The 12,742-nt window shown below is 40.2% G+C and overlaps 1 protein-coding gene across 1 annotated transcript in view; it reads right to left on the bottom strand.

Annotated features, from left to right (window-relative positions):
• Nucleotides 1–479: 479 nt before the first annotated feature.
• LOC139452875 (uncharacterized) overlaps nt 480–12,742 on the bottom strand; it is an 82,275-nt gene continuing 70,012 nt past the window's right edge. The window contains exon 4 of the mRNA XM_071234512.1: nt 480–2,281. Within this exon, the coding sequence (XP_071090613.1) occupies nt 2,001–2,281 (281 nt within the window). The 3' untranslated portion in view covers nt 480–2,000. The remainder of the gene's footprint in view (nt 2,282–12,742) is intronic.

A 12,742-nucleotide genomic window follows, 5' to 3' on the forward strand; every position in this document is an offset into this window, starting at 1 on the left:
TGAAAATCGGTTTAGGGGACAACTAACGGTTCCAGTTGTGGGTTGGACTGTTAACCCTCGTTAATCCGGACGGAACCCCTTCTGTGTAGATATATGTAGATATCGAATAAAATTAATCGCCCGAAAGGTTTTTTCAGGGTCCGGTATAACGAGGCTATAAATGTACATGCTCAGGAACAACCTAACACATACTTGTAAACAACCAACAAACAACCCTTACGCCTGATGAATTTAACGCCGCTTTAAAGAGTATTCGAGTTTTATCACGTCGTTTTAGGTTTAAGTGATGCAGGTCTCAGTGATGCAAGTCTCAGACGTTTACCACTTCGGAGAAACCACGAGCACAGGTATGGTGCTGACAAACCTATAAACATAATCGGGGTGAACCATAATTCGAAACCCTCACAGGATTCTGAAGTGTCCAAGGGACGCAACTCTCAATAACGAATTGCGGTGCTTTTGACGACCGGGCCCCCCGTGCCCCCCCTAATGAATTAACAAGGATGAGATTGTATGTTTTTTACTGCAGATCCAATGAACGATATGATGAAGAACAGGACCAAGGGGTGTCGGAAAGAGTAAAACAAACTCACTGTGTGAAAAAGGACAGGTGGTCATACAAAATGTTAATACCTCTGGGATGTGGACGATATATCTTGTGAGACAAAGGTGAATGGACTTGATGATTATTGACGAAAAAGGCTCTTGGTGACAGAAAAGATTGTAACGTACAATCCTGTCGGAGAATAGAGCGATGTTATATGAAAAAGATATGCCTTGATAATTACGATGATAAATCATGTCTAGTCCTACACCAATTATCAGACAACGTTACGTACAACGGAAAATAAAATTTCAAAGGCAAGTCCACATTTAAAGCATTTTATGTTAATACCACGAAGTGGGCAGTTTCTCTCACTCGTGAGCTTCCCCGTGTACTTGTATGATATGCCCTTCATTGATTCAGTACATTACATCACTAGCCTTACCAAATCATGACAATCGTGCTTCCAGTACCATCCATTCCGATATCAAACAAATAAATTCTCAGATCTGTGTGGTTTGGGTGCCATTGCTGCCAACTACCAATAGCCCTCTGTCATAAGGTAGACGAACAAGAACGTAACCATTTATACTTTTGTCGTAACCCCCAATTTCAAACTTGTTTAGTGCAGTAATAAACATGTTTGCTTTCTTAGTAGGAACCTCGTAGAGCTGCTGTTTATTCCAGGTGCTGAAACATGATGCATATTATTGTAATATTCTTCCAGGAAAACAACACGAGATAACAACATACATTGTGCAAAGGGAGAAGGATAACATAAACAAATAACTTTCATGAATATAACAGAATAGGGTATAGTGATTAGTAGCTAATTAAACATGTCATCTAAACCAGCGAAATCCACTGGGGAAACAACGATAACAACTGCAAATACATGGCTATTTGTACAGTAATGTACATAGTTATTCAGGTTACCACAGCAACCCCTGTGATTACGTTGGTGATCTTAACTGGGGACGGCTGAGGCCAAATAACAGTCCAAGAAAGTCAAAACTCACTTAATTTGTCTCGCGGTCCAGGATGACATTAGTAGGCCTGGACAACAGCTGGACAACAGCTCAAGTAGCATAGTCTCTCTTACACTTTTACACATTATAAATATTGATGAAACCATTCACAATTTGGAACCATTATCAAGGGAATTTTGAACCCAGTGTATGAAATACGGATATAGGCTTTGACATGTGAGTGTGTACATGATTCACACGCTACAATATGGAATACATACAGGCTGGTTTTCTAGAAGATTGGTTCTTGTCATCCGTGTATATAAAACATATATAAATGTCATTTGCACTGTTGGACTACCACGTCAATAAGAGGAACGTCTTCCATCTCTGGTTGCAGATTCACTGCCATTGTTTTCCCTTCTCAAACAGAATCCTCAGAAACTGCTGTAAGTTCTTCTGTACACAGATGAGATGTCTCACAAAACTCAACTTTCCACTCCTACGATTATCCCTGAGATTGAGTTCCAATGATACAAAATCCACAAGACGAATAGTGACGTCATCCAGTGTGACGTCATCGATGACATCACAGCACTGTTACAAGCGTCCGAATCGCAGCTGAGTATGCATCCGCGCATTTCCTTGCCGTTATATTTTAGCACTCTCATCCAACCACAGTGACTTTGTCGACCGATCTCTGTCTCGGAGTTTGTGCCCCCGTCGTCGACGACACAGTTACGGACGATGACGGTATTGCCGTTACTATCTGGAACCAGAAAACATATAGAATAAGCGACGACACATTGAAATCGGAATGCTAAAAAAGTATGTTATAATCAGGAAATAATATCTGCTCATTGATACGGGTGGCATGCTTTATACTCATGTGACCCGTGATGATCCAGGATGGATTAGATCTTCTGCAACCCATGCTTATCGTAGAAGGCAACTATGCTTGTCGTAAGAGGCGACTAACGGGATAGGGTTGTCTGGCTTTCTGACTTGGTTGATGCATGTCAACGTATCCCATTTGCATGGATCGATGCTCATGATGTCAATCACTGGATTGTCTGGTCCAGACTCGATTATTTGGAGGCCGCTGTCAAATAGCTGGATTATTGCTGAGTGCGGCGTTAAACAACAAACAAACAAACAAACTTACACCCATATGGGTAATATAACCCAGGCATTCGTGGTTGTGAGCGAACATTTAACAACTATGTTAACTAGGGCTGTGACGATTCGCCGATATAACGATATAATCGATACTCAGGTACACACGATACTTGAATCGTCAGTCTGTGAGATCGCGATAAGCTATAAATAGATCAGGAACTAATAGAGTTACTTCCCGAAACGCGACCTGTAAGCGTGGCAGAACACAAGGACGTGGTAGCTGACGACGTCCCGACTAACTGTTACGTTTAATAACCATCCCTTCATTTAAAACTGTTTAGTTCTTGTGGTTTTCTTTGTAAAAGTTTTTCAGAATTTTTTTTTATCTGTATGAAGAAAGAGGTTTCAGAGCTGTATTTCACTGATTTCATCATTTTTTTCTATTTGATGTGTATCATGATACCAGTAGTATCGTCAGTCCGTATCGTGATACGAATCGTATCGCATGATACCAGGCGAAACTAAGCTCTAATGCTGACCCACTGAATCGCCTGGTGCTCAAGTAATAGTTGCGAGTGCACTGCATTTATTTCAACATACGTGTCCATGTATACATCATTTCGCGTGGGGGCACGTGTGGCCCAGCCGTCTAAAATATGGCTCCATTATTACTTGTGCAACCAATGACCCTAGGTTCGAATCCCAGCTTCATCCTGATCATAGGTTTGAAAACACGTACCCGTGCCCGCCGGTTTCAGCAAAGTAAAACGCCCAAGACCTCACTACGTCTTATTCCGACTTCCGGTAAAACGCTGTCATGTAACTCAAGTACTTGTAGGTACCAAATAGCGGGAATGCAACTTACCTTGCACGTGAACATGTGCACGTGATTCACGTGATTTGCGAGAAAAGTGAATGTAAACACTGAAAATGCAAAATGTGCACAAAGTTACCCGTATGAAATTCTGGTATAAAACATGGGCAGGACTGCACTCTCTCATCACATGAAATCGTTTAAAGCAACGAACATGCCTCGACTAAACGCAGAGCAGAGGGAGAAAGCCATCAGTATGTTGCAAATGGGAGCAACGCAGGAGCACGTTGCCAGGATCATGGGCTGCTTCAAGTGCACCATCGCCAGACGTGTCACACGTCACAGGCAAACTGGCAGTACTGCAGACAGGCCGAGGAGAGGAAGACCCAAGGTCACGACCCCACAGGAAGACCGGTATTTACAGGTGCTTCATCGAACGTCCAGATTCCTAGCTGTGACGTCATCATCCGCAAACAGCCTTTGACATCCAGTCAGCAAAAGGACCGTTGCTAGACGACTCAGCCTGTATGGTCTTCGTGCCTATCGACCTTTCAAGGGCATGGCGTTAACGTTTCCACACCGACGTCACAGACTGAGATGGGCCAGGACTTTACAGCACTGACAGTAGAGAAATTGGCGAAGAGTGCTCTTCTGCGAGGAGAGTAGGTGCCAGCCCTTCAAGTCTGATGGGCGGGTTCGAACCTACCGACGACGTGGCGAACGGACGCACGTTGTTGCGTCCAAGAAGTGGAGCCGTATGGAGGTGGTAGTGTCATGGTCTGGGATGGCATCTGCGGAGACCAGAAGACAGATCTGGTCATCATCGACGGAAATGCAAGTCCTTACATTGATGAGGTTTTGCAGCCTGTGGTACTGCCTTTCCTGCAACGGCACCCACGGACGCTGTTTCAGCAGGACAACGCCACCCATCACACAGTTTGAGTCACTAGCGACTTTATGAACGCAAACAACGTGACCGTATTACAGTGACCAGCCAGATCACCGGACCTGTCACTCATAGAGCACCTTTGGGACCAACTTGGACGCAGTATTCGGAAACGTCAACAACCTTGGAAACTGCCCTGCAGGAAGAATGGCGTAGGATCCCTTATCAGGATGTCAGGAGACTGTGTACTCAGTTCGACGTCGTGTAAGGGCCTGCATCGTTGCTGAAGGGGGTCACATTCGAAACTGTTCCATGTGTTTAGCACGAAACTTTAAAATAGCTCGACGTCGATTCTGCGGTTGTGATCGAATACTGGACAGTGCACCGAGCATTATCAACGTGTCTGCAGAACTTTAAGTACATGTTTTTTTTTATCTTGTCATTTTCAAATACCATTTTTGAAGAATTGTTTTTTTAATAATAAAACATCAACTGTTACTAAATTTTGCGTCTGTTTTGTTTTAGACGAGAATTGTTTGGTGGTGTTTCTTTTGCCCGCTTGTTTATGTGAGAGTAGTCTTTCTCAACCGGTTCCACCTCTCAAAAACAGATACAAAAGCAAGTCAAGCCTTCACCTGAACAAACATGGGAACAAATAGGGAATTGCATGGGGCATAATTTTAGTAACTGATGCGCCAAATTTGGAAATGTCCTCCATTTGACTAAAATAAAGCATTTTTTAGAGCCATTACTAAGGCCTTGAATGCCGTAACCCTGATCATACAACTGTTGAGCAGGAGGCGTATGACGCTGTTTTAAAGCTTTGTAGAAAGAGTATGCGACTCAGCTAAATAGATTTATTCGATTTGGAAAAACGTTACGAAGAAGGTTCTTTACAAACATTGCATGTTGCTGGTTCTGATGTTAATATTGAGACATGAATGGTAGTTGCTCATTTGTAATTTCAATTCTTAAATATTTTTCAAGGGATGTTTGGCAGTAACATGTCACATGTGTGTTGAGTCGCTTGTTGTTTAACGCCAGATCGATGACCATAAAAAAATAGATGAGCAATTGGAAACAGGACCTGACTGATGCTTTAAACTCATCAATAACGCATACCTATTCATGACTGGTATAATGAAATTCGGTTGTCATGGCAATGTGTGCGTCAGTTAGTCTGACGGAATTGGTCCACACCTTGCCTTCCACAACCCCCGTCAGTTTCTTCATCATTTTCTTCATCACGGCTGATTTAACAAACCTCTCGGAATTTGTTTTAATCTGTTTTAGAATGATTGCTATAACTCCCGTAATGGGGTTGTTGAACACCAGCGTGTTACCTCCCTTGGTATGAATGACATAGAAAGGTCACGTTGAACGTCTAAATCGAATTACGTCAAAGCTCATTCAAGCTAGATTGGTTCACTTAATACTAGTTCGGAAGAAAGCGAGTTCTCGCTCTAGACAAGGTGCTCAATTTTCCCACTGGCAGTCAAAACAGTTAAGTAGTATTTAAAGGTACGGGACGCCTAGATGTCTTGTCACCGCTGATATATTTGTGAGAAAATGGCGATTAACGCGGGGCGTTTAATGGCGCTATGCTGAGATTTTGCAGCCTAATCTGTCTGAAAGGCCGCTGGAATATATAATTGAAGTCTTACAGTCAATTTAGGAAGAAGGTTTTCCAGCCTGGCAGCGACGGTTGACCAACGTTAGAGAGACGGAGAACGGTCTTTGTATTAACCTTTTAAAGCTGTCCCATTAACTGCATTAAACACACCTAGGTAACACTGGGCGACCAGATATGCACCTTGTAATGTCGTGTATACAACACCCATGGTGATAGATTATAGTGCGGTATTGTAGAGATTGGGAAGAATACATGGAAATATGTATTATACCTCTAGGAAATGTTTGGTCGTTGAGTATTAACAGCAGGTACTGATGATGATTTATTCAAATCTTTTCAGAGATAAAAAGCCTGGCGGACGTAATTCCAGTGCATGGCATAATAGCTACAAAACGACTAAATGCGGCAAATGTATTCTCTTTACATGCAAATATACATGAGATAAATCAGCGTTTGCCTGAAGTACAAGTGTTTTAATAATCGAACAGGACGAGAGTTTCTCATTTCATTCCGAAAGGCTTATTCACTTCAGGCATTCACTTCCTTTCCAACTAAATCGAAAAGGAAGTAAATGTTCAAGCATTACTGACACAAAATTGATATATAACGTCCAATTAGGGAGAAATTGCATTGATCACCAATTCAACACGAGCCGAATTTAGATATCAACGATCTATGAAATTGTCAAATGCAAATATCAACACAATGGCTTCTCATTAATCAGGTAATGTTCATTCAAGTAACCAAAAATGCTATTCTACTAATGTGATGACGGCACTTGCTGAGAAAAATGCTTATCAACAATGATAATTTTCTTATATTATGGTATTATGTCCAAATTACATACACATATTACTGTACACATGAGCCAATCCTATAAATATTCCAGAAAAAATGACAGTTGTGAAAGACACTTAGCATATTACATATACGAAACATTACATATCTAAAAACACATCGGTTAGAAATAAGTGTACCTCGGCTCCAAGTGTCTACGCTGATATATCATCATTTACATTGGTTCCTTTCATAACATGCACTGGAACTGTTACTGTACTGGTTCACCCTTCTGCCTGCGGACCTACAATAAGGGTCATTATGACAGAGCCTGATTCTCGATGGCCCCTATGTCAGTACTAACAAGACAATCAAGTGAACTCTACAAGGTTAGGTATAGTACGACCCCTGATCTTTACTGATTGGAGAAAAGCTGTTCGGCTCCAATACCGTATCTCTATCGGAAATGGTTAAGCGAATGCTTCTTGTTATTACTTTAAATGTTACCTGTATGGCTCCAATAAGTCTTATTCTGCCCGAGAATGTGTAAAAGATTCAATCTTGTAATTGCTGCAAATGATTCAGTTTGTTTTAGTTTGAGTTTGATAAACTGTTTTATTGCCAAGGGAAAACAAGTAGAAAACATTGTAATATTAACAACATGAGTTTGACGAATTAATCAGAAATTAAAAACTGCTATTTTATTAAATCAAGTTTTAATTTTTTGCCAGAAGGAAGAGGAAGACGCCCCAACGTAGAACACGTTACCTTCAATGTAAGCAGTTATCTTTGAGGAGAAATAGTCAAAGCATTACCTCTATGTTTTATAATGTGTATGCGTGTCTGATGTTACATATCTAAAATCTAATCCACTGATGTCAGTGGGCCCTAATTACCACGAACACAAAAAAGGCTTGGAAACGTGAAATGTCCTGTTTGTCGACACATATATGGTGGAAAGTCATTTTCAGAATTAATCAATAATTCAATCATACATGTTTGGCCAAGGACCTTTTATTCTCTGGCCATTTGTGATTCCTAATCAGATAATAACATAGTGATCACTCCTTTTTTCTAATCATGATTGAGATTATTAATGGATATTATGGCCATTTGGCTATATTTAACCTCCCGAAAGGTCTCACGACGAAGGTTCACAATACGAAAAAGGTTAAAAGAATGACTAGGCAATGACTATCCAATGACTTTCCAGTGACTATCTGATGACTATCCAATGACTATCCAATAACTGTCCAATGACTATCCAATAACTATCTAATGGCTCTCCAATGACGTTCCAATGACTATCCAATGGCTGTCCAATGACTACTCAATGACTAGCCAATGACTATCCAATAACTGTCTGATGACTATCCAATCACTATCCAACGACTACTCAATGCCTAATCAATGGCTATCCAAAGCTCCGATGTGTAAATATAAATGAAAACTATAAGTACAAAGAACACATAGCTGAAACATACATTTTATCTTTCAAACATGTTCTTACTATCGGATTATCAAGTGTTGTATTTTATGACAAAATTCATTCAGGCGAACACGACAGCAACGAATGACAGTGCTCCACAATCTCGTGTGCCTGTTTGTCGTCCTTGCTATTTCAGGATAAAGGGGATTGCTTCAAGATGTTCTATGTCATCGGTCTAGTGACTATTTCCAGTCAAGGTCTAGACGTTGAAATTAGTGCCCGAGATATTTTGCAAGTAGAATATGCATTACCTGTTTGATTTATATTACCTTACAATGTCAGAGAACAGACAAACACAGATACTTGAAAGACTTGAATCAGGTTTGATGTCTGCCAATTGGTCGAGTCTAGACCTATAAATGAACGTCATATTGTCATATGACCTTTAATCCAGTAAAAAAGCCTCTTGCACATTCGAAATTATCATCATATCGATATGTCACTCTAGCCCTTTCAGTCGCGAAAGAATCCTGCCACCTGCTTAAAAATGTACGACGATCGATGGAGAATGAGAAAAACTTGGAAGATATATTAGTTTAAAAGCTACGTCTCCAATCGATACCAACTGATATTTTGGTACAAAGAAGCTATATCCAGTGATTCCTCAAAAGGAAAACCATAATGGCAAAAATCACTAGGTACAGCGTTTACCCAAATCGACATAACAGTCGTCATGGTCGGAATAACAAAATTTATGCAAAACAAATAAACCTCAGTGTTCCATTGTTGCCATGGTTACCAATAAGGAGATCTGAAGTTTGATTTTACACGAAGCTGGTTATATGTTAAATGCCCCAACACATTGAGTTGATCAGTTTAAATTTTACATAAACCACAAACATAATACAGGGTTGTTAATGGTCATTGTTGGTGTTAGATGCAAGGCAACATAGCAAACTTATGATCTGGAACTATGGTTTTGTTGTTTGTTTGGAGACTGAAGAGATACAGTCTGGTCGATAGACAGGAACAATATATATCTCATGGTACCTACTAAATGCCATTACATATTTATATCTGAGCATTAACTACCACACTGTGTACGATTTAATCCATAATGATTGACAGGTAAATAAGGTTATTGAAAACGTTTCACAGGCAAACATACGTAATTGATCGATTTAAAAACATCAAAGAGAAATAAAATGTACCTCGGAAATTAACTTTTATCATATTCCAAAATTAATATTCCACAGAATTAATTTCTGTATAGAGGCCGATGGCGAACCACAGTTCCCTGTTACAGAGAGACGAGCGTGGCTAGTTACCTACTCCATACGTGTGTTGGTGGAAATGTGCCGAAGACCAGGGTTTGAGTCCCCCAAATGGATACAATGTGTGAAGCCCATTTCTGGTGTCCCTTGTCGTGATATTGCTGGAATATTGCTAAAAGCGGTGTGAAACCACATTCACTCACTTATAATATTGTTTTCAATCATATAAAAATGCATTTCATTTGGCTATTATGATTCCTGTAATGTTCCCCTTCGCGACCTGTTGGGGTTTCACGTTCCCTATTCACTAAAATCCAAGCCCTTTAAAAAATGACCGGTTCATCATATCGACATAATAGCCCTTACAAAGATACGGGAATCATTGCAAATTCATTTTTTAGCAAAATCAACATGAAAGTAAATAAGTAAATGAGAGTTTACCTTAGCCATTTACACAGACACGACTGACATCTCACATTAAGAAACTAAATCGTCTTCATCGTCAAATCAAAACTGAATGTTTATCTTACAATGCTATCTTAAACATCGCAAGTTCTTTAACTGACCCAAATCAACGTCCAAGCAATTGGTCTTTCATGACACTGAAATGAAGGTATATATACGGACGTAAGTGTACCCCAGCGATTCAAGACATTCAAGACTGACGACCACGTGAAGACCCGAGAGCATGAGGATCTGCTACCAACAAGGATCGCAATGGAATACCGACAAACAAGCGAGGGAAATAAAGACCCCTGAGTGAAGACGCATGTTTGCTGTTTACAAAGGTAATGATCAAACACGAAGGCACTACGTCGGTTAGCCCTCCTAGTGGGCTGCAACCATGAAGCTGACGTATGAGGTTAATTTCCTCCGTGAGAGGTGTTTGGTAACGGCCGGAGTTCCTGGCTTTCAATCTGAAGGCTGGACATACCGTTTCGACTTTCTGTACAGATCGGATATTGTCACAGCGGTACCTTTAAGGATACTGACAGTAATCAGAAACTTGTTTGCAAGATATATATAGAGAGATACTACCGCGGGCATCTGACCTACTTAGTCTCTGGCACAACGCCATGCTCTTTCGCTGCCGGGCAAAGGATGGCGAGTTTATCAAAGATTATATTCATAAAAACATACAGTGGTTAATCGTAATGAATAAATAAGTACACACAAAACAACATTTATGAATATAAATGATTAAGAATGGAAACCCTGGAGTATTAATTGAATGTTTGAGTGAGTTGGGTTTTATGCCACTTTGGACATTATTCCAGTTATATCACGGTGTGTCAGCTTAATGTGAGGAAAGCCCGAAGTGTGATCCAGGTCTCAGACGTTTACCACTTTGGTGCAATCCACGAGCGCAAGTATGATACTGAAATCTAGAAATATAATCAGGTTGAAACGCCGAGTATTAAGGAACCTTCAAGTTTCGTAATTCCCGGAGCTAATCAGGGGGTGAGTATCGGGCTGCAAGAGATTAGAGTGGGGTAGGAGTGGAGTGGGTAATGTTCTGTTATACATGTTGTCTACGTGTTAATAAATTTACCAGTTAACGATATCCCTAATTACACCGATATAATGTCTCAGTTTCACACAAGGTACTGCACACCCGGGAAGATCCGGAGTAGAATAGGTCTTCAGCATCACATCCTTGCCGTAAAAGGCGACTATGCTTGTCGTAAGAGGCAACTAACGGGATCGGGTGGTCAGGCTCGCTGACTTTGTTAATGCATGTCATCATATCCTAATTGCGTAGATCGGTGCTCATGATGTCAACCACTGAATTGTCTGGTCCAGGCTCAATTATTGACAGATCGCCGTATAGCTGTAATTTTGATGAGTGCGGTGGTAAACAACAAACAAACACCAACAAGGTACTGCATGTATCTCGTCTAGAGCTAGACTGGAATGGGGAACAAGACCGTGCTAAGAGTGCCACTTGCAGTAACTTGTTTAGCCCCTGACAAAGACAGACGGCGTGCATGGGGCCAGGGGATTACAAGGGGATAGAGGTTTGTTAAATCAAACTTCAAAGTGACTGGATGTAAGCCAAACTAGATTTTTAATGTTAAAATCCATACTGGATCTGTGTATATATAGAACGAAAGCCAAATTAGGTACTCGTATACATTTTAGGGTTTCGTTAACGTAAGAGGAACGTCGTTCTTCCACATCCATAAGGGTGAGTGAGTGATAGGGTATGGTTTTACGCCACTGTTAGCAATATTCGAGCAATATCACGGAAATGAGCTTCACACAAGGCTATCCCCACGCCCCAAATCCATTATGACACAAACACTTCCCCACTTACAAGTAATGTGAAACAATTATCTGGACTTCATTGTAACCTCAGAGGACACGTAATCCATCATCTGCTACAACATCAACAGGAACGTGCTATTTGCCCATACAGTAAAAATATTGACGCCGTTAGTCTTGATTCCCATCTTTTCTTAAAAGAACTGAACTGTTTTTTAAAACATCCCTGATATTGCATTTATGAAACTGAAGGCTGAATAGTAGTGTTTATGAGTCATGTTATGATGTTTTACTCCTCGCTGAATTAATTCTGAATGATTGAGTATTTATATATCATTGGGTTTCATTGAATCATTGGGTATATATATATATATATATATATATATATATAGAGAGAGAGAGAGAGAGAGAGAGAGAGAGAGAGAGAGGGAGAGAGTCACAAACTGAATTTTACTGCGAAGGATATATTTTCAGATTATATATATATATATATATATATATATATATAGAGAGAGAGAGAGAGAGAGAGAGAGAGAGAGAGAGAGAGAGAGAGAGAGAGAGAGAGAGAGAGAGAGAGAGAGAGAGGGAGAGAGTCACAAACTGAATTTTACTGCGAAGGATATATTTTCAGATTATGTGAGCGATAGGTCTTAGGTATTGTTTTTGCAGAATATGAACTGTGATGGTCAAAATGTTTATTTCTGTTTTCTATCAATTATGATAGCTTAATTGTTTAAGGAGGAATGAAATCTGGTTTCTAGAATTCCCACAAATTACGTATTACATACATGTATAACAACAGCAATATACAATATTAAATAATAGTTATGGTTAGGATGTTTATTTAATTTCCATTTTTTGATGATGTGCCAGTTTTACATCAACCTTAATAAGAAGGGAGATAAGCACAGATTGGTGTGGTCATGTCACCATGTGCTTTAAGCAGCATGCATGAGGAAGTCATGCTAGGAGCCAGTGAGGTCTAAAGTAATGGCAAGGCACATTTAGTCATAAATAGGAATTTGTTTATAAA

The sequence above is a fragment of the Haliotis cracherodii genome, unplaced genomic scaffold (assembly GCF_022045235.1).
Source record: "Haliotis cracherodii isolate W230 unplaced genomic scaffold, xgHalCrac1.p SCAF_9, whole genome shotgun sequence".
NCBI lineage: Eukaryota > Metazoa > Mollusca > Gastropoda > Lepetellida > Haliotidae > Haliotis > Haliotis cracherodii.